Raw genomic sequence first — 25,831 nt, forward strand, 5'->3', positions numbered from 1 at the left:
GATCAGCCGTAATGAGGCGATTCTTGGGTGTATTCTAGTTGGATGGGGCATTCAGTTGGCAGCGCTTAGCTCCCCGAGAGTAGAAAAGATAAATAGCACCATCACTGGTGCTGGCACCATCGCTGGTGCTGGCACCATCACGACAGCACCACCATCATCAGTGTTTGCTATGATGTCAGCCGCTTGTTCTGAGCACTACTAGTAGCAGGTGCTGGCCTCTTGCCTTCCCTACACTATTCCATTTACTCTTTAGAGGAACCCTGTGGAATGGAGACTATTATTAGTTCATTTTGCAGATGAAGACTGAGGCTCAGAGAGGTCAGGTGACTTGCCCACAGTCACTCAGTGACTCAGCTGGGTTCCCAACCTGTCTGGCCCTGATTTTTCCTTTGGCTAAATGTATTTGACTTCCATGTTAGTTCCCTCTTGGCACTATGGTAACAGGACACATTGGGAGGAGGGGAGAAGGCTTTATTTTGTTCAGTAGCCACAGCATAGTTCATTGAAGTCCATAAAGGGGTCTGAGGACAAAATGCCCCTTTCAATGAGTGTGAGCTTGTTTTAAGTCACTTGGACCCTCAGTTGACACCCCAAAGGTGCTCCAGGGGCCTCCAGAACTCTCCAGAGTGTGTTTGAGCCCTATATAGCGCAGATGACCACTCCAGCCTGCTGATGCCACAGTGGGAGGATCACTGGCTGAGTCATCCTAGAGTCCCCCATGGTCACAGCAGATGTGGGTTTTTCCCTGATCTAGTCGGCCCTCTCCAAAGCAATGGTAGATTCAGATGTGCAGAGAGACCCTGTTGAACTGGGGACTCCTTGGATCCAGATCTTTCATTATATACCCTATAGGTGTTTGCACAACTGAGGGAAAGCTAAGGATTCTTGAAATGTAGTCTAGAGGCTTCTGGACGGACTGAGAGGATGCAAGTTCCACACATGTGGCTTAATAACCCCCAAATAATAACTTTTTTTCCTCATGTATACTGTTGTTAGTCACTTTCTGTAACCTAATTTTATTAAACCATATAATATATATAACATAGTATTGCTATAATATATAATAATATACTATAGTATAATCTTTCCTCAAAATACTGAGTCAAACTTTCCTCCCTTCTGTGGAGTTCTAAACTTCAGAGTGAGTATGACACTAGATGAAATAAAGAGAAGAAATTAAACAGAAGATGTTATTAATATAAACCTGTTTGTTACACTTACTGTGTGCCCAGCTAGAGACCACTTCACGAGTTAGGCTCATGAACTCTCTACGATACAGACAGATACACAAAGTTGCATGTACTTACAGTGAGCAAACTTATCCAACAGCATAGATAAGATTTAGGTTATAGACAAGCAAATGAAGTCACACAGTAGATAATCAAGAAATATTTGAATTGAATTGAAAGGGAATTTTTTCACCTATGAGGGACCCTTAGAAAAGCCTGTTGTAATTTTTAAACCATCATAGTAATCAGTATGAACGTGATAAAATAAGATACAAACACTTATTCTGTGTAGTGAGATTTTTATTACCCTCATCATGTTATGTGCCTATAACTGACCCATTCACTTCATGACAACAGTACTGAGTGTGACCATAGGCAAATTCCTGGGCCTCTATAAAAATCTGTTTCCAGCTGAAATTAGTTGTCCGGTTAGATCAACATTTCTCAGAGGGTTGTTGGAGGACCATCTGTGTAAGAATAAGTTGGGATATATACTTGTTATAAATGCAAACTCTTGTTCTTCATCTCTGCTTTCATTGAGTCAAAGCTTCAATAGGAAATTAGAGGTGGTGTGGGGTGGGGGCCAGGGGAGCAGTGGTGGTTTCCAGGTGATTTTAAAGTGCAGTGACGCCTGAGGCCCACTGGACAGGGTGATTTCTGAGATCTAGGGTCTTTTCCAGATCTATTGTTGAAACAAAGATCTGTCTTCATAGGTGGAGGTCTTAACCTGTTCTTTTAACACAGGGACCGTCTTACCAAAAATGATGTTGTTGGAACAACGTATCTGCACCTCTCTAAAATTGCTGCCTCTGGTGGGGAAGTGGAAGGTGAGTCATACAGGGAGCAGGAATGGGACAGGGTGGAGAACTTCTGGAGAGAGAATCAACTGGGCAGCCACCTGGCAACAGACCTGGTTTCTTAAAAGCCAAATGTGATGAGTCTAGTGAACCATTTCAGTGATGTTTTGATGGTGATCAGCAAAATAATAGATTAGTAATTAATAATTGGGGTAACGATCAATTATTTGTGGAGAAGGAAATGGCAACCCATTCCAGTATTCTTGCCTGGAGAGTCCCCGTGGACAGAGGAGCCTGGCGGGCTGCAGTCCGTGGGGTCACAAAGAGTCGGACACAATGAGTGACTAAGACAAGACATCAATTATTTGAGTTTAAAAATTTTAACTTTCTTACTTCAATCCAAAAACTTTCCCAGTAGGTGTTTTGCAGATTTTTGAGTGTCAATATAAAGAGCACCTTTTTTTTTTTCTTTTCAAGTGGCGTTGACATCAGTCCACCCATATGTATAACAATATTCCTTGGCAGGAGTGAGGTCAGATGGCATTTGAACCGTGTAATCTCCACTCTAGATATTGTGTATTTTGTTTTCATACATTTTATGCTAACAAGCATTGATAACCAATATACTTTTCTTTTTGTTGTTTTATGTATTGAGAACTAATTGCCTATACCTGGTATTCTAGTTCTGTGCATATGTGTGAAACTGTAATAGGGAATGAAGGAATAAATTAAGATGATCAGAAAAATTTAGTGTTAACCCATTACTATCATCAGCAGCTTATTGTTCGTTACTAAAATAAAAATAACAAAAATTCCTATAATTATCACTTGATTAAACATATTGAATAAAATGAGAAAATTTGAGGCAAATTTTTGTTTTAGAAAACTTAAGATTTCTCTCATCCTCATCTTGTTTAAGAGAGGACTTTATGTTCTTAGTCACTCAGTCATGTCCAGCTCTTTGCGACCCCGTGAACTGTAGCCCATCAGATTCCTCTGTCCATGGGGATTCTCCAGGCGAGAATATTGGAGTGGGTTGCCATGCCCTTCTCTCCAGGGGATCGTCCTGACCCAGGGATCGAACCCAGGTTTCCTGCATTATAGGTTTTTTAAAAAAGACACTGTAAGCTAAGCAATAGATAATATGAAAAAGAATCTGAAATATAATAGAGACTTGATGAAAAAGATATAGATTTTCTTTCTCAAGAAGAAGAAAAAGGCATTAGAAATTTTGAGAGAAATAAAGAGTTGAACCAAGAAAATAATAGTCCAAATATAAAGTCAGGTATAGCATTATTTTAAGCAACTGGTAGAAGGTGAGACAGAGAGTCCATCTAAGCATTGTCTGCTAAGTGGCATAGGGGACCATGTTGCTGGACCTGTAACAAAAGAAATGTAATTACAATTCTTCTTTTCACTGCAGAGAATACTTATGTGGTTGTTATAATGTGAGCACTATTCATTGTTTCTAAAATATTTTTGTTAAACTTGTAGTCAAAGCATTGAAACATGTCTAATATCATATATGAAAAGAGTCGCCAGTCCAGGTTCAATGCACGATACTAGATGCTTGGGGCTGGTGCACTGGGACGACCCAGAGGGATGGTACAGGGAGGGAGGAAGGAGGGAGGTTCAGGGTGGGGAACATGTGTATACCTGTGGCAGATTCATATTGATATATGGCAAAACCAATACAATATTGTAAAGTTAAAAAATTAAAAAAAAAACTTGTAGTCAAAGCTCTAAAGAGAAGGTAAATATCACCTCTTACAATGTAAAAGTACAGGAGATAGAGCTTAGAAGTGAAAAGAAGTGGAAGGTTGGAGAGGGTGGGCATGCTATTAACTTCTTATCAAGTGAAGGATCCAGATGTAAAGGTTAGATTAGACAGATGAGTGGATAAAGAAACTCTGGTTCGTATACACAATGGAATATTACTCAACCATATAAAGGAACACATTGGAGTCAGTTCTAATGAGGTGGATGAACCTAGAGCCTATTATACAGAGTAAACATTGCCTTAGTGGTATGATGGTAATATCCAGAAGAACTACAAATGAATTGTTACAAGCAGTGCCAGCCTCTGTCTCTGAGACCTTTCACTGCAGGCCCTACAAGACAGTCTATGATAGGGTCTCAGAGTAACAGTGAGCAGTAGCCATTCCCTGCAAAGAAACAGGATAATGTATCGGCAACTATAGGTCTTTGTTTACACAGCCTTCTACTAAATTAACTTGGGTTGTCTGGTCTTAGTCCTAGCTAAGTCAGAGATGAGACACGTAAATGTTTTATTAAAATTATGGAATGTTGGTAACTTCCCCAGGCCTCCTTTGATGGTGGGAAGCTGGCTCTCAGATGCTTCACTGCTTTGGGGCTGATGAGGTTGGGCTATTTCCTGTGTGACCATGCTACTGGGTGTCAGAGTCTCGAGCCATTTTGTATTTAACTGCTGGTGATATTTGTATAAATGACAAAAGGGTCATGTGATTTGAGTCTGGATTTGGGATTTTCCTGGTGTTGCTAAACCGCTTACCTATTGTTGGATTTGATTAACTTTTTCAATGTCTCTTTATAATGCCTGTGTTTCTCTTATTGTTTAACCAATGGTATTTTTACTACATAGATTTCTCATCCTCGGGATCTGGGGCTGCATCGTATACAGGTTTACGCTTTGTAATTTTGCTATCTTCTAGATCTTTCTGTTTATTATTATCTTATTAAGAACTTATCAACTGATTGCTTTAGCACTTTTTTTTTTACTTACATTTTATTGTCTTAAATATAGTTGTGTTAGAGTAACAATTTTTGTATTACTGTTGTATGGTTGTCCTGCAAAGCTGAGTTTAAGCAAATGGGCTAACTGGGCTTTGCTACATGCCTCATGTTTTCACCTACATATATACCCTCCTGGCTTCACTGTAAATAATTGTATAACATTTTTTTCCCCACTTTGTACCTTGAAGAGTCATCTTCCAACTCTGTGGGATCATAGCATGTCCTTGGTTTGCACAACATTTGCCATTCTTTGCAAGTTTGCTCAATGTGCTCACACTTGACCTTACAACCCTCTTACAGCAGATGTTGTTTCCCTAATAGATGAAGACTTTGTGATTTAGAGAAATTTGCCTTCTTTCAAAAAAAAAAAAAAAACCCATGATACTCCCTGCCATTCTAACCACCCAAGGTTGTAGTGAGAGGGGAAAAAGGGATTGCATACAAGGAAGCTTGCAAACTGCAAAATTAAGGTATTATCATCTGCCTTTATATTATTGGCACATGCCTCATTATTGTTTGTTTATAAAAATCCAACTTCATTATCTTATAGTCATACTTTATATGACTATTAAGTGGTCTTTAGGTGTGTAACAAACATGGCAGATTTGATCATACTTCATTCAACCAATCAAAAAATATTTATGTGATAGTACTCCAAGATAGAACTAGGACTAAGAGTTTAAGGATTCAGAATAAAACACACTTGATTCTTACCCACCCACCAAAGGAATTTATAGTGTAGTCATAGACATAGCAGCTATTTAAAGTTTAAAAATGGAAATATAAAGTGACAACTTAATAGAAGTCCAAAATGCAAAAGAGCCTCAAAAAGGTGAAAAAGATTGCTAACTACAAGTGTATACAGTTTGCTCAACTGTTTGAGTAGGTACTCCACTCACCTACTACTTGACATTTATCCTTCTGCCTTAGTTTTAAACATAGAGTTGGAAAGGGCCATAGAGTTGATCTGGTCAACCTGTCATCCACAGAGGAAGAGTTTTGACTATATCCTGAAAGATAAAATACAACTCTTGGCCTTAATATTTCCTCTGCTCCCAATGCAATCTGTCCCACTGTGTGACACTACTAATTCATAGAAAGATCACCCTTACATCAAGTGAACCACCGTTGGCCTCCTTGTAGCTCCCAATAGTGGTCCTTCCCCTGCTTATTGGAAGCAGGTCCATCCCTCTTCCATATGGGAGCCATTCGGATGGCTGAAGGCAGCTCTTGTGTTTCCCTGTCTTCACCTGCAGTCTCTCTGACTCCACTATTTCTTACATTGCCTGCAGTGCCCTTCACTGGGGAGTAGTCTTGCTGAGACGAGGTAGCAGAAATAAGAAGCATATTGGATCCTCATCAGAGATACAATGTCATGAATGGAAATTTCACATTGCTTATGAATATCATATGGCCATAACCATAAGCAGACAGTTCACTATTATATATAAAAATTTTAAATGTCTTGTATTTTTAAAATCATCTGCCAGATTTATACTAACTACTTGAGACTAAATGATATTTTGGAGGAACAAAAAAAATTAATCTGATAGTCATTTAAATGACTTCCCGAAACAATATACTCTACCCCAGTTGTCAGTGACATGCTTGCTACAATTGCCAATTATAAACTTGCAAAAAATGTGAAGATCAACTTCTTTCATTTGAATAGTATCACCTTTATGTTTACCTGAACTATCCCCTCAGTGTTTTTTATTTAGTGTTTTATAGTGATAAGAGAAATATGGCAAGTCTCACAAGCGTTTACAATTTGCGCTAATACAACTAACACAAAAAGGAGGAAAACTGTCTCACCCAGCTAACTAATAACTAATATTTATTTCAACAGAATGGTGTTAAAAGCCTAAAATACTAACGATGATGTTATCTCTCAGCGAATACAGGAGAAACAGAGGTGGGCTTTGTTCCAACTTTTGGACCTTGTTATCTGAACCTTTATGGAAGCCCCCGAGAGTACACGGGATTCCCAGATCCCTATGATGAGCTAAATTCTGGAAAGGTTAGTTCTTCAATTAAGGTGTGTTATTAATGAGCACTGATTCCAAATTCCTTTTTCTAATGGTTATCATTAAGTCTCATATTTAGGAGACCTCCCTACCCTCAGAGGCCCACCAGATGACCAGTAAAGTGTTTTTTGTGGTTGTTTCTTGGTTTTGGTTTTGGTTTCTATTTTTTGGCCTCTTGGCATGTGGGATCTTAGTTCCCTGACTAGGGATCGAACCTGTGTCCCCTGCAGTAGAAACAAGATGTCTTAACAGCTGGACCACCAGGGAAGTCCCTGATTAAGTGTTGAAGGATGGAAATCTCATGTTCCTCAAGTCTTAGAATGCAGGGTAGGAAAGGATCCTGAGGTCATCTCACATGGCAGTTGCAAATACATAGCATGGCCTTAGGAAGGAAGCATCACTACAAACAAAGCTAGTGGAGGTGATGGAATTCTAGTTGAGCTATTTCAAATCCTAAAAGATGATGCTGTGAAAGTGCTGCACTCAATATGTCAGCAAATTTGGAAAACTCAGCAGTGGCTACAGGACTGGAAAAGGTCAGTTTTCATTCCAATCACTAAGAAAGGCAATGCCAAAGAATGCTCAAACTGCTGCACAAAAATATTCATCTCACACACTAGTAAAGTAATGCTCAAAATTCTTCAAGTCAGGCTTCAGCAATACATGAACCATGAATTTCCAGATGTTCAAGCTGGTTTTAGAAAAGGCAGAAGAACCAGATCAAATTGCCAACATTCTCTAGATCATCAAAAAAGCAAAGAGAGTTCCAGAAAAACATCTATTTCTGCTTTATTGACTATGCCAAAGTCTTTGACTGTGTGGATCACAATAAACTGTGGAAAATTCTGAAAGAGATGGGACTACCAGACCACCTGACTGCCTCTTGAGAAACCTGTATGCAGGTCAGGAAGCAACAATTAGAACCGGACATGGAACAACAGACTGGTTCCAAATAGGAAAAGGAGTATGTCGAGGCTATATATTGTCACCCTGCTTATTTAATGTATATGCAGAGTACATCATGAGAAATGCTGGGCTGGAAGAAGCACAAGCTGGAATCAAGATTGCTGGGAGAAATATCAATAACCTCAGATATGCAGATGACACCACCTTTATGGCAGAAAGTGAAGAGGAACTCAAAAGCCTCTTGATGAAAGTGAAAGAGGAGAGAGAAAAAGTTGGCTTAAAGTTCAACATTCAGAAAACAAAGATCATGGCATCCGGTCCCATCACTTCATGGCAAATAGATGGGGAAACAGTGTCAGACTTTATTTTTGGGGGCTCCAAAATCATTGCAGATGGTGACTGCCGCCATGAAATTAAAAGATGCTTACTCCTTGGAAGACAAGTTATGACCAACCTAGACAGCATATTAAAAAGCAGAGACATTACTTTGTCAACAAAGGTCTGTTTAGTCAAGGCTATGGTTTTTCCAGTGGTCATGTATGATGTGATAGTTGGACAATAAAGAAAGCTGAGTGCCGAAGAATTGATGCTTTTGAACTGTGGTGTTGGAGAAGACTTGAGAGTCCCTTGGACTGCAAGGAGATCCAACCAGTCCATCCTAAAGGAGATCAGTCCTGGGAGTTCATTGGAAGGACTGATGTTGAAGCTGAAACTCCAATACTTTGGCCATCTGTTGCGGAGAGCTGACTCATTTGAAAAGACCCTATGCTGGGAAAGATTGAGGGCAGGAGGAGAAGGGGACGACAGAGGGTGAGATGGTTGGATGGCATCACTGACTCAGTGGACATGGGTTTGGGTAGATTCCGGGAGCTGGTGATGGACAGGGAGGCCTGACATGCTGTGGTTCATGGGGTCGCAAAGAGTGGTACACGACTGAGTGACTGAACTGAACTGATGCTAGGAAAGATTGAGGGCAGGAGGAGAAGAGGATGACAGAGGATGAGATGGTTGGATGGCATCACTGACTCAGAGGACATGGGTTTGGGTAGACTCTGGGAGCTGGTGATGGACAGGGAGGCCTGACATGCTGTGGTTCATGGGGTCGCAAAGAGTCGGACACGACTGAGCAACTGAACTGAGCATGGCCATTCCCCCTTCCTAGACTTAGGGCAGATGTCAGTAATCAATGTTGGCTCTTTCCAAAAAGCAAAAGTGCTATCTCAGAATTCTGTCGAATGCCATATTCTAGGAATTTGCTGAAAGATTGAAAGTGACATGCTTGATATTGCTATCCCTGATGTTATCCAACCTCTTCATCTTCTAGATGAAGACATGGAGGCCCAGAGGTGGGAGGTGGTCTTTCCACCACGTTAGAAGCCCAAGTACTGTCTTTTAGTTAGCTGCCAAAGCCCAAGAAGGGAACTAGGGTAGAGAGAAAGCCCTGGGGGGTGAAGGTGGGACTAGAGGGCTGGCAGTGGAGGTGGAAGCCTTCCCTTCCTCTACAGAGGGTTCTGCTGCTAACACTGCTGAGTATGTTGGAAGGAGTATCCGCAGTTCATCCTCACACTCCACCACACCCAGAACATCTTCCTCTTTTATTTACTGACTCCTCTGAGACTTGCCGTGATTGCCAACATGGCTGCCTCCCTATTCTGAGAAAAGGAGCCAAGTTAATGCAGACAAATGCAGACCTGAAGTAGAGTGAGGGAGATTTCAAGCCCCTTCCACTCCCACCTCAGCCCCTGGGAACCCCTTCCAGATCTAAGCATGGCTTGAAAGCCTCTGACCCCAGCCATGACTAAAATCCCTTTTAGCCCTGACTACCCTGGCTCTCTCTGGGATCCTTCCTGAAGTCATTGGTTCTCTCAGATAACAAAGACCAGCTGAGAGAGTTACTGACTGGTTCATTTTGGAAAGGAGAAATTTGAAATTGTAGCTAGGTTAGCCCGCTAGAGAGAGCTTTTGATTGTTGTTCATGCCTGGAAGAATAATCCTGCACTCTTGCCTTTCAGGGGGAAGGAGTTGCCTACAGAGGCAGAATCTTGGTTGAATTAAGCACCTTACTTGAAAAGACACCACCAGATAAAAAGCTTGAGTCCATTTCGCATGATGACCTGCTGGTTGTTGAGGTAAATGTTGGTGTGTGTATAGCATGTGGTATGGAAAGGATATTGTAGAGAGTGGGTGGTGGAGGGCTAGTGTTGGCCTGCCTTAGTCAGCAGGTCTGAAGGGGATGTCCAGGGACTGGAGGGTCAGCTGTGGCAGAGGGGGAGAGACAGGAGTCATAACAAGAGCCCCTCAACACCCTCTTGGTCTGTCTATCATAGCCTATGGGGGTGATGAGACTTGCTTTATCTTTGAGATGTTAATACCCTGCTGAAAGCTGGCAAATGCAGTGATACCCCCCAAACAGAATGCCTTGTGTGCTAATTGGGCTTGGGTGTGTCATGGGGATGTGGCCGCAAGAGCCATTCCAGATGGTATAGCAGCCATTAAAAGTCACTTCCATCTTCAGAAGTAACTACCATATCTCAGGCTTCGTAGCATGTGAGGCCATGTTTATATTAATGCCCACATTACAGTAGACATTGAGCCCCCAGTCCTTCTCAAAGACAGGAAGTCTTCCAAGCTCACCTTTTCCACTCTTATATTTTTCCTTTTTTCTTAAAAAAAAATTTTTTTAATTGAAGTATGTTTGATTTCCAGTGCTGTGTTGGTTTCAGGTGTCTAGCACAGGGATTCAGTTATATATATTCTTTTTCAGATTCTTTTCCCTTATAGGTTATTATAAAAATGTTGAGTATAGTTCCCTGTGCTATACAATAGGTCCTTGTTTTTTAATATTTATTTATTTCGGTGGCTGTGCCGGGCCTTAGTTGCAGCATGCGGGTTCTTTTAGTTATGGTATGTGGGATCTTTATTTGCAATGTGTGGGATCTAGTTCCCTGGCCAGGGGTGAAACCAAGTCCCGTACATTAGGAGCGCAGAGTCTTAGCAACTGGACCGCTAGGGAAGTACCCAGTCCTTATTTCTTTTTCTTTCTATAAATCAGCTCCTTCCCCAGTATGGAGACACTTCTGCATAACACCCATGATTCGCAAGACAGAGAGCCACAGATGTGATTTTTTTTCCTAGTAAATTCAAATACTGTAATTAATTCAAGGCAATAAATACAAAGAAAAACATTCCCATCATGAAACAATTAAATGGTCAATTTTCCTTGTAAACTAATTGACATATGCAGTACAGATTTGTTAGCATGTGTGATAGCTCAATGTTAAATTAACCCTGTCTCTGTTACTCACTGAATTGTTTCTAGTACATTCTATACCATTATTATGACTGTTGCTGGTTTTTTTTTTTTTTTTTGATAAATCATGGTAGTCTACTTTTTTGGTTTTGAACTTTAAAAATATTATCTAACATATAACATTATGGAAGTTTAAGATGTACAGTGTGCTGGTTTGATGCATTTAGTGCCACCTGTGAAGCCCATACATTCAGTATGAATAGCACCTTACTGTTAGCTAACACTTCTCTCGTGTCATAGAACTATCATATTTTGTGGTGAGAACATTTAAGATCTAGTCTCTTAGCAACTTTGAAGTATATAATGTAGTATTACAATGCTGTGCATTAGATCTCCAGAACTTACTCATCTTCTAAATGCAGCTCTGTACCCTTTGACCAACATCTCCTCAATTTTCCCAGCCCCTAGTAATGACCATTCTACTCTCTGCTTCTATGAGTTCAGCATTTTTAGATTCTACATGTATGTGATATCACACAGTATCTGTCTTTCTCAGTCTACCTCACTTAGCATAATGCCCTCAAGGTTCATCCGTGTTGTTAGGCAAATAGAGAATTTTCTTCCTTCTTGTGCCTGAGTAATACTGCATTATGTGTGTGTGTGTAGATACATACATATATATATGCCATCTCTTCTCTGATTATTTCTAAGACTCGTGGGTGGGTCAGTACATGTTCTAGAAATCTGAATTGTTTCTCAGAGCAGCCAGCTCATTGATGTCCACCCCCACCCTCAGGCCTCTCTGCTGGGTTCTACCACCCATTCCCTGATGGCTCAGATGGTAAAGGATCTGCCTCCATTGCAGGAGACCTGGATTTAATTAAATAGTAATTTAGTTATTATTAAATCAATAATGATAATTAAACAATAATTAGTATTAAATAATAAGGGACTAACACTTAACACACATTACCACCCCATCCAACTTCCTCCCCAGCTCACAAAATTTTTAATAAAATTTTATAAATAAATATTTATTTATATTTTAAATAAATAAATAAAATATTACATAAATGTAATAAAAATAAAAATGACCTACATGAACCCAAATCCCAAAATATTGAAAACTCCCAAATTATGGGAGTTTGTTTCATGCCCAGTCACCTGAGTTTTGTTTTTGCCTTTTTTAGATTTTTATTTATTTATTTATTTTTGGTTATACCTCGAGGATTGCAGGATCTTAGTTCCCTGCCCAGGGATTAAACCTGGGTCCCCTGAAGTGAAAGTGCAGAGTCTTAACCACTGGACTACCAGGGAAGTCCCCCAAATCCCAACAATATTAAAAAGCAGGAGAGGAGCTGAGATTCCAAGGATACACTCACTCTTCAAGCTACCAGGAGTCCAGAAAGAGAGTGAGATGAGCAGATCTGTGCAATTGCTGGGAGGATCCTTTCATGACAGTGGTCAGCCTGGAATGTAATCATGACCTTTGTCACACCTAAAAAGATCTTGTGATTTATTTACAAGTGATGAAACTTTCTGGTAGAGTTGAAGAGGCTTCAACAAAAGGGCAACTTGGTCCCTGTGAAATAAGTGTTATTCACTCAGTCTTGTCCAACTCTTTGTGACCCCATGGATTATAGCCCACCAGGTTCCTCTGTCCATGGAATTCTCTAGGCAAGAATACTGGATGGGTTGCCATTTCCTTCTCCAGGGGAACTTTCTGACTCAGGGATCAAACCCAGGCCTCCTGCATTGCAGATAGATTCTTTATTGTCTGAGCTACCAGGGAAGCCCTGAAATAATATAATATATATTTGTCTCTGGTTCCTGACACAGAACTCCTAAAACCTATGTGATTTTCTAAGTGATAAGAGCACTTGTGAGCATCTTTTGTTCTCATATTTGGTCTTTGATTCCTGACATAGAGTTCCTAAATCTCTTGGCTGAGCTACTAGGGAAGCCCTGAAATAATATAATATATATTTGTCTTTGGTTCCTGACACAGAACTCCTAAAACCTTTGTGATTTTCTAAGTGATAAGAGCACTTGTGAGCATCTTTTGTTCTCATATTTAGTCTTTGATTCCTGACATAGAGTTCCTGAATCTCTTGGCTTTCCTGGGTGATAAAGTCTTTTGTTCTAATGAGGTGACTTGGTGGGCTCCTGAATGGGGGCTGCTCACCAAGCCATCATTAGTAGCTTGGAACTTTCAGCCTGACCCCTCCACATCTTTCAGAGAGGGGCTAGAAATTGGGTTAATTGTTGATCGTGCCTGTAGTATGAAGCCTCCATAAAATCCCCAGAGTACAGGGTTCGGGGATTTTATGGAGGGGTACATGGGTTGATGAACTCATGGAAGTGCTGGGAGAGTGGTGTGTTCAAAGAGAGCTCCTTCCCACAGACCTTGCCCTGTGCATCTCTTCCATCTTGATGTTCCTCTGCATCATTTATCGTATCCTTTTATACTAACCCATATACAGTAAGTGGGCTCCCGTGCTGGCTCAGATGGGAAAAAATCCGCCTGTAGTGCAGAAGACCTGGGTTCGATCCCTGGGTTGGGAAGATCTCCTGGAGGGGGGCATGGCAACCTACTCCAGTATTCTTGCCTGGAGAATCCCCATGGACAGAGGAGCCTGGCAGGCTACATTCCATGGGGTCACAAAGAGTCGGACATGACTGAGTGACAAAGCTCACAGCACATATACAGTAATTAAACTGTTTTCCTGAGCTGCTCCAGCAAATTAATTTAACCCAAAGAAGGGATTATGGGAACCTCCAATCTGTAGTTGATAGGTCAAAGGCACAGAGGAAGTGGATGGGGGTAGAGTTGTGGGACTGAGCCTTTTACCCTGTGAGATCTGATACTATCTCCAAGTGGATAGAGTCAGGATTGAGTTAAACTTTAGGATACCCACCTAGAGTTGGGCTTCCCAGGTGGCACTAGTGATAACCCATCTACCAATGCGGGAGATGTAAGAGTTGTGGGTTCGATCCCTGGGTCAGGAAGATCCCCTGGAGGAGGGTATGGCAATCCACTCCTGTATTCTTGCTTGGAGAATCCCAGGGACAGAGCAGCCTGGCAGGCTATAGTACACAGGATCACAAAGAGCCAGACATGACTGAAGTGATTTAGTGCAGAGATGCACATCTGGCATCAGAAGTATTAACTGTGTGATTGTAGTGTGAGAGTAAAGGAGACACACAGGAGGAAGCGTGAGTTTTTCCTATTCAGTTGCCAAAAATCCCGGTTTCCCATCTTTCTAGAGCAGAAGCTGATGTGGTGCTCCAGATGGGCTTGGTCAAGAGACCCTACAAAGATAGGTAGAAGGATGTAGCCTGGGTATTTTCCTAGGCAATCAGGCAGGTCAAAGATCAGCTGTTGCATCCTCAGCCTTAGCTCTCCCATAGGTCTGGCTCACGTTAAGTGTCAGTAAGTATTGCTTGAGTAAGTACGTTGAGATTCATCCATTAGCTCCTTTAGATCAAAGGTGGCGAGCTGTCAGTTTTCTTTGGCACAGTCTCCTTGTCTTTGTCCTTTAATGTCCCCTGTCCTTTAATGTCTCCTGGGCCCACAGCCACTTTTAAGAGCTTGTTAACTTTCTCCCTCTTATCAGGTATTCTGCTTGACAATCCCCTTCCCCGAATTTACTTCTAAAACTGTACCTTATACTTCTTGAGAGTCCCTTGCATCCCTTGGAAAAGACCCTGATGCTGGGAAAGATTAAGGACAGGAGGAGAAGGGGACAACAGAGGATCAGATGGTTGGATGTTCTCACCAACTCAATGAACATGAGTTTGAGCAAACTTTAGGAGATAGTGAAGGACAGGAAAGTCTGGTGTGCTGCAGTTCATGGGGTCACAACGAGTCAGACAGGACTGGCTCACACTGATCATGGATAATCAGAAAGCCCGAAGGCCCTGCAAAGTTAAACACCCATCAGGAGATAGTCAATAGACTATAATTTATGTTCTTCAACTTGCCCTGTTATAGGAGGTTTTTCCCCAAGGCTACTAAGGACAGGGAACAGAAGCTGAGGCTTACAGACTGGTCTAAACTGTTGCTGGTTATTTCTTACACCTCTTTGTGCTCTAAGAACACAGGGGAAGTGGGAAAGGACTGGGGGAAGGAGAGAATTCTCAGCCTCACTGTTCCTCCAGGACCCCAGGGCTCTGGGCAGGTGAGCAGATGGTCTGGGCACCCCTCATGGACTCTGACTTGCACAGTGGCCCAGGAATCTTGCTCACAGTGAGAACCTGCTCTGTTAGGAGTTGTGATGGCCAGAAACCCGTTATTGTCTTAGAGCTCAGACCCTCCAGGGTGAGGATCCTATCAGGGTTCTGTAGGTGACTGTGAGTTCTGCACAGGAAAATCCAGAGAGAGCTAATGGAATCCTGGCCATGAGAGATGTGCAGGGCAGAGCCAGCTGGACCAGAGGTGGTGTCCCCACCTCTTTGCAGCACCTCCCCTTTTAACTTCTCTTTTCTCTGCAGTAACAAGTTATTGTTGTTCAGTTATATCCAACTCCATGACTGCATGGACTGCAGCACAACAGGCTTCCCTGTCCTTGACAGTTTGCTCAAACCCATGTCCATTGAGTCAGTGTTGCCATCCAACCATCTCCTCCTCTGTCGTCCCCTTCTCCTCATGCCCTCAGTCTTTCTCAGTATTAGAGTCTTTTCCAAGGAGTCAGTTTTTTGCATCAGGTGGCCAAAGTATTGGAGCTTCAGCATGAGTCCTTCCAATGAATATTCAGTATTGATTTCCTTTAGTGTTGAGTTGACTGGTTTGATCTCCTTACAGTCCAAGGGACTCTCAAGAGTCTTCTCCAACACCAAAGTTTGAAAGCATCAATTCTTCAGTGCTCAGCCTTCTTTATGGTCCAAATCTCATATCCATACATGACTATGGGAAAAACCATAGCTTTGACTATATGGACCTTTGTTGGCAAAGTAATGTCTCTGCTTTTTAATATGCTGTTTAGGTTTGTCATAGCTTTTCTTCCAAGATACAAGTGTCATTTTTATTTCATGGCTGCAGTCACCGTCCACAATGGTTTTGGAGCCTAAGAAAATAAAGTCTATCACTGTTTACATTTTTTTCCCGTCTATTTAAGCTAGAGCAGTAACAGGTGGCTCCAGCTTAAATACCAATCATTCTTTCTGAGCCCTGACCTAGGCTCCAAATTATGTTTCATATTTTTGTTCCTTCCCTTCTCTGATAGGATCCTAGATGGTTTACAAAGAACAAGTCATGCTGTATATATACAAGGTCTGACTAATACAAATAACTTCCTACTTTTAATTTTCATGCAATTTAAACCAAACCTAGAATTTCCACAGCACTTTGGAACCATAGATTTTTCAGGGGACTTAGTTGTAGGTATTTAAGGAAACTCCTGATAAGGGACAAAAGTCTTCCAGTCCCCTGTCTACCAAAGTGAAAGTGGACTCAGGTAGAGAAGCTTTTAAAGCATAAGCTCCAGAAGATGGGGCCCAGCTATAAGTATAATTTAAAGCTCTTCAGGTGTCTTTCAATACATAGCTAAGGTTGCAAACCAATGTTTTAGAAAGGCTTTCAGAAAAGTTTGAGACTCAGAGGGGTTTCTAATGAAATACTTTGGGATGTTTCAGTTATACCATGTCAAAAATTTCTTGAACCAAAATGGAGGTTTTGTAATAGCGGGATGTCCCAAGGGTTTTTTGTTTTGTTTTTTGAAAGTATAGTTGATTTATAATGTTGTCTAATTACCTATGTACAGCCAAGTGATTCATTTATACATATATTTATATACATTCTTTTTAAAAATATTATTTTCCATCATAGAATACTGAATATAATTCTCTGTGCTATACCATAGGACATATATTTATGCTGTTTATGCAGTCCATGTGTAATAGCTTACATCTGCTAACCTCCCAGTCCACCCCCAACCCTCTCCCCCTTGGTAACGACAAGTCTATTCTCTATGTCCATGAGTCTGTGTTTTGTAGATGGGTTCATTTGTGTACTATTTTACATTCCACATATAGGTGACATTATATAGTATTTGTTTTTCTCTTTCTGACTTACTTCTCTCTATGGAAGTCTGTAGGTTCATCCACATCTCTACAAATGACCCAGTTTCCTTCCTTTTCATGGCTGAGTGGTATTCCATTGTACGTGTGTACCACATCTTCCTTATCCCTTCCTCTGTTGATGGACGTCTAGGTTGTGTCCATGTCTTGACTATTGTGAATAGTGTTGCTGTGAACATAGGGGTGCATGTATCTTTTTGAATGTGGGTTTTTTCTAGATATCTGTCCAAGAGTGGGATTGCAGAATCATATGGTAATTCTATTTTTAGTTTTATAAGGAACCTCCATACTGTTTTCCATAGTGGCTGTACCAACTTAGATTCCCATAAACAATGTAAGGGGTTCCATTTCTCCACGTCCTCTCCAGCATTTGTTATTTGTAGAGCTTTTATTTATTTATTTATTTTTTATTTGTAGAGCTTTTACTGATGGCCACTCTGACCAGTGTGAGGTAGTACCTCACTGCAGTTTTGATTTGCATTTCTCTAATGATTAGTGATGGTGAGCGTCTTTTCATGTTCTCATTGGCCAGTTGTATTTCTTTGTTTTTCTTCCATTTTTATTTCTTCTTTGGAGAAATGTCTAGGTCTTCTGCCCATTTTTCTATTGGGTTGTTTATTGTAGTCATGTTGTATGATATGTCTGTATATTTTGGAAATTAAGCCCTTATTGATTGCATCAATTGCAGATATTTTCTCCTATAGCTTATCTTTTTATTTTTCTGTTTTTATGGTTTCCTTTGCTGTGCAAAAGCTTTTAAGTTTGATTAGGTCCCATTTGTTCATTTTTGTTGCCTTGGGAGACTAAGGCATTGGTAAGAAAACACTGGTATGATTTATGTCAGAGAATGTTTTGCCTGTGATTTCTTCTAGTTTTACAGTGTTATGTCTTACTTTTAAGTCTTTAAGCCATTTTAAGTTTATTTTTGTGTATGATGAGAGGGTGTGTTCCAGATTTATCAATTTACATGCAGCTGTCCAGCTTTCCCAGCACCAACAGTTGCTGAAAAGACTTTCTCCCATTGTTGGCACATTCCCCTCCTGGTTCCCTTCTTACTTTCTTCTATTTCCTCCTTTTTCCCTTTGTCCTACCTGGTTACATGGGGATTTTCTTGCCCTTTCAGAGTCTGAGATCTGCCAGCATTCAGTAGATACTCTGTTGGAATTGTTCCTCACGTAGATGCATTTTTTATATACCTTGGAGGTGAGCGTCATGGCCTACTACTCTGCCATCTTGATCAGTCTACCCAAGTTTCTTTAAGACAGCAAACTGCAGTCACTGTCAGATGTTTTTAAAATGGTACTCAAGAAGTGTAAAATAGAATTACCATGTGCTGTGCTGTGCTGTGCCTAGTTGCTCAGTCATGTCCAACTCTGTGACCCCATGGACTGTAGCCCGCCAGGCTCCTCTGTCCATGGGGATTCTCCAGGCAAGGATACTCTACCTTGGGTTGCTCTACCCTCCTCCAGGGGATCTTTCCAATTCAGGGATCAAACCCAGGTCTCCCGCATTGCAGGCGTATTCTTCACCAGCTGAACCACTAGGGAAGCCCAGAAATACTGGAGTGGGTAGCCTATCCCTTCTCCAGGGGATATTCCTGACCCAGGAATTGAACCGGGGTCTCCTGCATTTCAGGTGGATTCTTTACCAGCTGAGCTACCAGGGAAGCCCATATGATCCAGGAATTCACTGCTGGTTATATACTCAAAAGAATCAAAAGCAGGAGCTCAAGTGGATATTTGTACAGCAAATGGATAGCAGCATTATTCACAGTAGCTGAAGGTGGAAGCATCCATGAATTCATAAATTTATGAACGGATGAACAAAATGTGGTATATACATACTATTTTATTAATTAAACAAGAAGGCTAGGACTTCCCTTATAACTCAGTCCATAAAGAATCTTCCTACAATGTAAGAGACCCAGGTTCGATTCCTGGGTCAGGAAGATCCCCTGGAGAAGGAAACAGCAACCCACTCCAGTATCCTTGCCTGGAGAATCCCATGGACAGAGGAGCCTGGCAGGCTATAGTCCATGGGGTTGCAAGAGTTAGACATGACTTAGCGACTAAGCCACCAAACAAGGAGGCCATTAGACAGAGGTGGCTCTGATGTCTTGGCAACCTACATTAAGCAAACCAAAACTGAGGTTTGGCAATATTTCGAGATTAAGAAATCAAAGGACAACAAACCAGAAATATCCAAGTGGGCTTTCCCAAATAATGCAACCACTTAAGTTATAGCCAATCAAATAATCTCCTTGCCTTCCTTCTGCCTGTGTGCTGTAAAAGGTTTTTTCTTCACTCCTGTCCTGGAGTGCTCGTAAGCAATTCCAGTTTTTGCTGCCAATTCCAATGGATGTTTGCTTACATAAACACTTAAGTCTTTTAATATGTCTCAGCTTATCATTCAATAATACAATGAAGTATTATTCAGACTTAAAAAGGAAGGGAATTCTGATACATGCTACACCATGGCTAAACCTTGAGGACATTATGCTAAGTGAAATAAACCAGTCACGAAAGGACAGTACTGTTTGATTCCACTTACATGAAGTACTCCAGAGTTGTTAAGCTCACAGAGACAGAAAGTAGGTAGAAATGGGAAATTAATATTGAAAGGATAGAGTTTGTTTTGTAAGATGAAAAAGTTCTTGTGGATGGATGGTGGTAATGGTAGCACAACAACATGAATGTACTCAATGCCATGGAACTGTGCACTGAAAAACAGTTAAGATGTTGGATTACATTATGTGTGTTTTACCATAATTTTTTTAAAGTTTTAGAAATAGTTGGTTAAGTACTTCTGCAAATGAATTTCTGCATTCTTGCATCATACTGGGCAGAAGACCCACCCATGGTGGTGATTCATTTTACAGAATTAAGGTCATGCATGGTATGGATGAATAACAAGGGAAGGAAAATCAGTTAATAAATATCCTTCAGGCGTGAAATAATTTTTATTAGCTTTTTAGAAGTGAAAGTCGTCACTATTCTGCTACTTAGATGGTGGTACACGAATTGGTAGAGAAGTCATAGGGAAAAAGCGCAACAACAACAAAGTCACCAATAAGATAGCTATGTGACCTCCAAAACGCAAAGGACTATGGAACTGGGAGTTCCGTCTTTAGAGGTTTTTGAACAAAACTTGCTATGTTGAGAAATTTGTTAAGCAATTTGAATATTACCATTTGTAGGTCCCACACATTTCCCAGTGGAGCACACAGCCAATGTGGTTACTCTATAGTAAACACATGTTCTCATCTCCAAGCTGAGCAAGTATATAGAGACTGAGTTCCAGTAAGAACCCAGAACAGACTCTGGATGTGGACAAAATTAAATGGCAGAAAGCTCAAGACATAATGAAGCACAGCAACTTAAACCATTTCATGTCTCTTTGACTGAAAAAAAAAAGTGTCTGAAGATCAGTGGTAATATGATCCATAAAGAAGGCGAGATGCTATCTGAGCAAGGATTTAGGGCAGGATGGGGATTCAAGAGACTGTATGTGCCCTAATGAAGGAAGGCCTGAAGGGCTCATGGTCATTTCTGCTAGGCTGATAGATACTCCACGTGGTCATTGTTGGCCCTGTTTCAACTCCCTCACTCAGTAAGCCAGTAATAAAACAAGCAGCAAATAAAACAAATGTTGGCAAGGATGCAGAGAAAAGGGAAACCTCATGTACTGTTGGTAGAAATGTAAAATGGCACAATTACTATGGAAAATAGCATGGTGGGTCCTCCTAAAATTAGAACTGCCATAGGATCCAGCTTCCTTAGCTGTGCAAAAGTTCATAAGTTTGATTAGGTTTCATTTGTTTACTTTTGCTTTTATTTCTATTGTCTTGGGAGACTGACTGAAGAAAACATTGCTGGGATTTATGTCAGAGGATGTTTTGCATATGTTCTTTTCTAGGAGTTTTATGGTGTCATGTCTTATATATATAAGCCTTTGGGCCGTTTTCAATTTATGGTGTGAGGGTGTGTTCTGACTTCATTGATGTGCATGCTTTCCAGCACGTGACTGTCCAGCTTTCCCAACACCACTTGCTGAAGAGACTGACAGTAAAAGTCTTATAATTTATGACTACAGAATACCTAACAATTCAAATTATTAGAAATGTGTAAGTTAGTAACATTAGCCATAATCTCTCTACCATCCCCAATGTAACTACTGTTAACAACTTGATTTATATTCTTTATTTGCATATTCTTTGCATATGATGGTATTAAAATATATATTTATTGGGTTCACTTAAAAATACACCTTTTTCCCCATGTTTGCACATATGTATCTACCTAAGTCCTTTTATGAACTTTTGCTCCATTATATGGATGTTGATAGCTCAGTTTGTAAAGAATCCACCTGCAGTGCAGGAGACCCTGGTCAATTCCTGGGTTGGGAAGATCCCCTGGAGAAGGGACTGGCTACCCATTCCAGTATCCTGGCCTGGATAGTCCATGGGGTCACAAAGAGTCAGACACGACTGAGCAACGTTGACTTTCTTTCATGGATGTAACATAATTTGCTTAACCAGTGGCCTGTTGTTAAACATTTGTATTGTTTTCATTTTGTTTTTTCTATTGCAATCAACTCTGCAAAGAACATCCTGGTATTTCTATCTCTGCCCTCTGTGTGAGTATGAGGGGAAATGCTACATCCAAGAATATTCTCCACTGTCATCTGTTACTTGTACTTGGTCATTCAGTCCTGTCTGACTCTTTTGCAATTCCATGGACTATAACCTCCCAGGCCCCTCTGTCTATGGGATTCTCCAGATAAGAATACTGAAGTGGGCTGCCATGCCTTCCTCTGAAGGATCTTCCCAACTCAGGGACTGAACCCAAGTCTCTTGCATTAGCAGGTGGATTCTTTACCACTGAGCCAGTATCCCCTGGCATTTAACTCAGCACTAATTATTAGGGTTAGAACCATAACTGCTAGAGTTCCACGTGTAAATAAGAGCAAAAAGAGTTTCTCTGAGCCTTGTGTCTGCTGGTGCTTTGCAGAAATATCAGCGAAGGCGGAAGTACAGCCTGTCTGCTGTGTTCCATTCAGCCACCATGTTGCAAGACATTGGCGAGGCCATTCAGTTTGAAGTCAGCATCGGGAACTACGGCAACAAGTTTGACACGACTTGTAAGCCTCTGGCATCAACCACTCAGTATAGCCGTGCTGTATTTGATGGTAAGACTGACGCTGGCTGTCCCTCCTGCACACGTTTACAGGGGGCGCACCACGCGATGAGAGACACGCAGTGCATTCTCTCTCCGGCAGGTGTTATTCCCAGCATATGCGTGGTAGAATGGTGGAATGGGGAAGAGAGGTGGCTGGAGTTTAGACGCAGACCCCTTTCCAGGGGCTGCATCTCAAGGCTTCTCCCATGCCCAATTTTGACACTGGCTCTGTTTTGTAAAGTCATAAGATGGCAGCTAGCTGAACACTGAGCCTCCCCTAAAACAGCTCCTGCCCCTGCCCGCCTCTGCCCTGCCTGGCCCCAAGTTGCTTTTAGTTTGAGTAGTTGAAGTGGATGGAAAATCAACTTCTGGTCATCGCTCTGTTTCTCCCCAGCACTATGACCTTAGCACATCATTTCATTCTATCCCTCATCTTCTCTAGAGTTGCCATGAGGATTAGATAGCTATATTCAAACCAAGATGGATGGAAAATAGTCCCTGCTTTTATAGAACTTACATTCTAGAGTATAAAATAAATCATAATAGAAGTCAGAGTATGAGAATGCCCTAATAAAGATATGGACACATGGTTGGAGAGTAAAGAGAAGGGAGCAAGAAATTCTGATCCAATGTCTCAACAGTGTTGCCACAGTTTTTAGCTAATTTTTTGCAAGTAGTGTTAAGCTAGCAAATGTGGGCTAATCTTTATAAGGCTCTGAGCAATACCAAATTCCATGTATCCAACTAAGGTTTTCAAAAAACAGGAAATTCTTTTTTTTCTTGTCCCATTCCAAAAAAATATTTGCTTAGGATAACCATTTTCAGGGACAAACACATATAGTCTAATCTCTTATGCTCTGTTTTCTGCTACCCTGTTATGTAATTATCAGTGATGCTCAGATGCATGGTCCCAAATCACCAAAAGATCCTGAGATCATTGTGCTAGGTTTACCAGGGCCTTTTAGAGAGATTTTTCAAAGCAGGCTGCACGAATATGGACTTTTTATTTATCCCTCAGTTGCTTAATTAAATAAAATGAAAGAATCAGACTACTCCAAACCACACCCCCAGGCCTATGATTAACCAAGCAGTCCAGTTTGTACATCTCTTCAATAAATATGTTAAGTGTCCAGTGTTCACTGACCCTCAATATTCTACACCAGGAAATTACTATTACTACTTGCCTTGGGCCCACACGAAGCCAGTTGTTACACTGACTTCCTACTGGGAGGATATTAGTCATCGCCTGGATGCTGTGAACACGCTCCTAGTCATGGCAGAAAGGCTGGTGAGTTTCTTTTCTACATTTCCTTTTCACCAAACAGGGTGAATTATGTATTAGTTAGAATGCAGGTTAGAATGCAGTTAGGCTACTGAGGTGGTATCTGAGGTACCACAAGACCTCAGAATGTAATGGTAAGCAAGGTGAACACTATTTCCTTAGTAACAGTGGAGGTAGGTAATCCAAGGCTGGTATGGAGGTTCAGTGGTACTGGGGTACCCAGGCTCTTGCCCCCTCCACCTTGTTGCTCTGCTATCACTATGGCATTGTCGTTGTTTGCAAGGGAGAAGCAGCTCACCACTACACCACCCCTTCAGTTGGAAGGAAGGGGAAAGAAGGGGAGAAGATGATCCAGGCTCTCCCTTCAAGGGAAAGACCCAGAAGTCACACACTTGATTTCTCCTCATTTCCCACTGGCCAGAATCCAGTCATGCAACCACATTTTACTGCAAGAGAGTGGGAAATGCAGTCTCAGGCCTGCACAGGCGTGTGTCCAGGCGCAAGTTCAGTTACTGTGGAAAAGAGAGGATGGATGTTGAAGTAGAAGGACAGCTCACACTTTGTTCCATAATTTGTATGTGGAATATGGTGTGGAGAATGGTTCATTCCAATAGAAATATTGCGCCCCTTAGAGCTTTGCTGTCAAAGCAGTAAAAATCCCTACTGTGGAAGAAGTGGGTTCAGAGGACTTTCTTGTTGGAGGTGGGAGAGTCCCTCTGGTGGAAACTTGCATAGATGTGACATCTGTGGTTATCCATCTGGTTGATGTTAATGAGAGGAGGAAAACATGGTTGGGATATTTCTAATCAAGTCAAAGATGCTAAGTTATTTCTGTCAGGTACTGATAGAATCCATCTGGGATTAGTGTTTTGATTTCCAAATTATATGAGTATTAATTTCTCTAAGGTGTTCCAGCCTCTGTCAGCCTTGTACCATGATGCAGAGGGGTCCTGGAATATACTTGAGCTAAGACCCCATGGCAAAATCTGAAAATGTTGTTTTATGCTTCAAAGACAATATTGAAGAGAACTGTACATTTAACTTAGGCATAATTGTCCACATAACAAAGTTACAATTGATACACAGTGTGGTTGTGGTGTTAATTTCCAAGTTTCCATCTCAAGGGACTTCGTGGGAATTGGTCACACCTCTATTCTAATTATGTTTTGGGTATTTCCAGCCTTTTTCATCTTCAGTCTTTTCATCAGCTCTCTTCACTGTCCTAATTCCATAATAATCTGGACAGGAGGGTGGATTTCCATGGTCAGACTTCTGGGGACCATGGTGGGCTCTCCCTCAACCTCTCTGTTGGTAGATGCTCAAAGTGACACAGTAATACGTGCTGGGTTTATCTTATACTTTCTGTGGCCCAGCTCTGGAACCACACTTGCTCTAAGGAGCCCTGGTTCCTTTGAGTGGGAGAGGAATGTAAAGAAGAATATCTGGTAGGGTCCTGGAGTGTTCACTACTACTGAGACGCCTTTGCTTCTAGGCCTTGTCAGCAGACAAACCTGTATGTGTGTATACACATGTATGTTTTATATCTGTCAGTATACTGAATGCAACGAGTTTATAAGGATGACTTCAATTCCATTTTATTGATAGTATTACGGGGTTTATTCTAGTCTTCCCTATTTCCATATTTATAGCTCCCTTCTCCAGCTTCCATTATCGTCAGTATATTTACTCATTTGTTTAGTTCTTCATAGGTAAAGTACTGGGATAAAACAGATCTAATTAGAGTTTGATATACTTACAGTTCTTTCCTTCCTTCAAACTGAGGGAATCATTGTGCTCAAAAGTTAACTTGGGCTAATTCAGTGTATTATGTTATTCATGTGGAATATAGTTAGGTTCACTTGTTCGTGTTCTACATTCCATTTTAGGGTTCCTTCCCCCATCCTTGTTGGTTTTTCTTTTATTTACTTTCTGAATATATAAAATTTGCTTCATTTCAAAGGTCAAAGTTACAGGAAAAGGTTGTCTTATTACTTTATATATTGGTGTTGGTTTCATTTTGAGGAAAAATAGTGTTAATTTGTGGGGAACATGTTAAATGAAGGAAAAAATTTCATTTTTCTGTTAAATCCTTTTGTGTATTTTTCTTGAAAATAAAAGTTAAACCTTTGTTGGGTATAATGCACAATTACCAATTCTTTCTCCCCTCTCCATATTCTTCAGCAATCAAACATAGAGGCTCTAAAAGCAGGGATACAAGGTAAAATTCCTTCGAACGAACTGGCAAAAATGTGGCATAAGCTCATGGATGAAGTTATCGAAGACACAAGGTACAGTGATCTTACTTGTACT

At 41.0% G+C, this 25,831-nt stretch overlaps 1 protein-coding gene and 1 non-coding gene across 5 annotated transcripts in view; one reads left to right on the plus strand and one right to left on the minus strand.

Moving 5' to 3' along the window:
- The window catches only part of MYOF (myoferlin), a 178,356-nt gene that overhangs the window by 86,989 nt on the left and 65,536 nt on the right, over positions 1-25,831 (plus strand). For 2 of the 4 annotated variants that reach the window (XM_070363810.1, XM_070363812.1), the window contains exons 16-22: positions 1,974-2,056; positions 4,650-4,688; positions 6,697-6,821; positions 9,747-9,863; positions 22,072-22,249; positions 23,403-23,527; positions 25,703-25,809. In XM_070363810.1, the coding sequence (XP_070219911.1) occupies positions 1,974-2,056; positions 4,650-4,688; positions 6,697-6,821; positions 9,747-9,863; positions 22,072-22,249; positions 23,403-23,527; positions 25,703-25,809 (774 nt within the window). The remainder of the gene's footprint in view (positions 1-1,973; positions 2,057-4,649; positions 4,689-6,696; positions 6,822-9,746; positions 9,864-22,071; positions 22,250-23,402; positions 23,528-25,702; positions 25,810-25,831) is intronic. The other 2 variants (XM_070363811.1, XM_070363813.1) reach the window with 1 other exon arrangement.
- TRNAE-UUC (transfer RNA glutamic acid (anticodon UUC)) lies at positions 12,229-12,301 on the minus strand. Its single transcript has one exon. It is a non-coding gene; the product is annotated as a tRNA-Glu (tRNA).

Source organism: Bos mutus, chromosome 26, assembly GCF_027580195.1.
Source record: "Bos mutus isolate GX-2022 chromosome 26, NWIPB_WYAK_1.1, whole genome shotgun sequence".
Taxonomy (NCBI): domain Eukaryota; kingdom Metazoa; phylum Chordata; class Mammalia; order Artiodactyla; family Bovidae; genus Bos; species Bos mutus.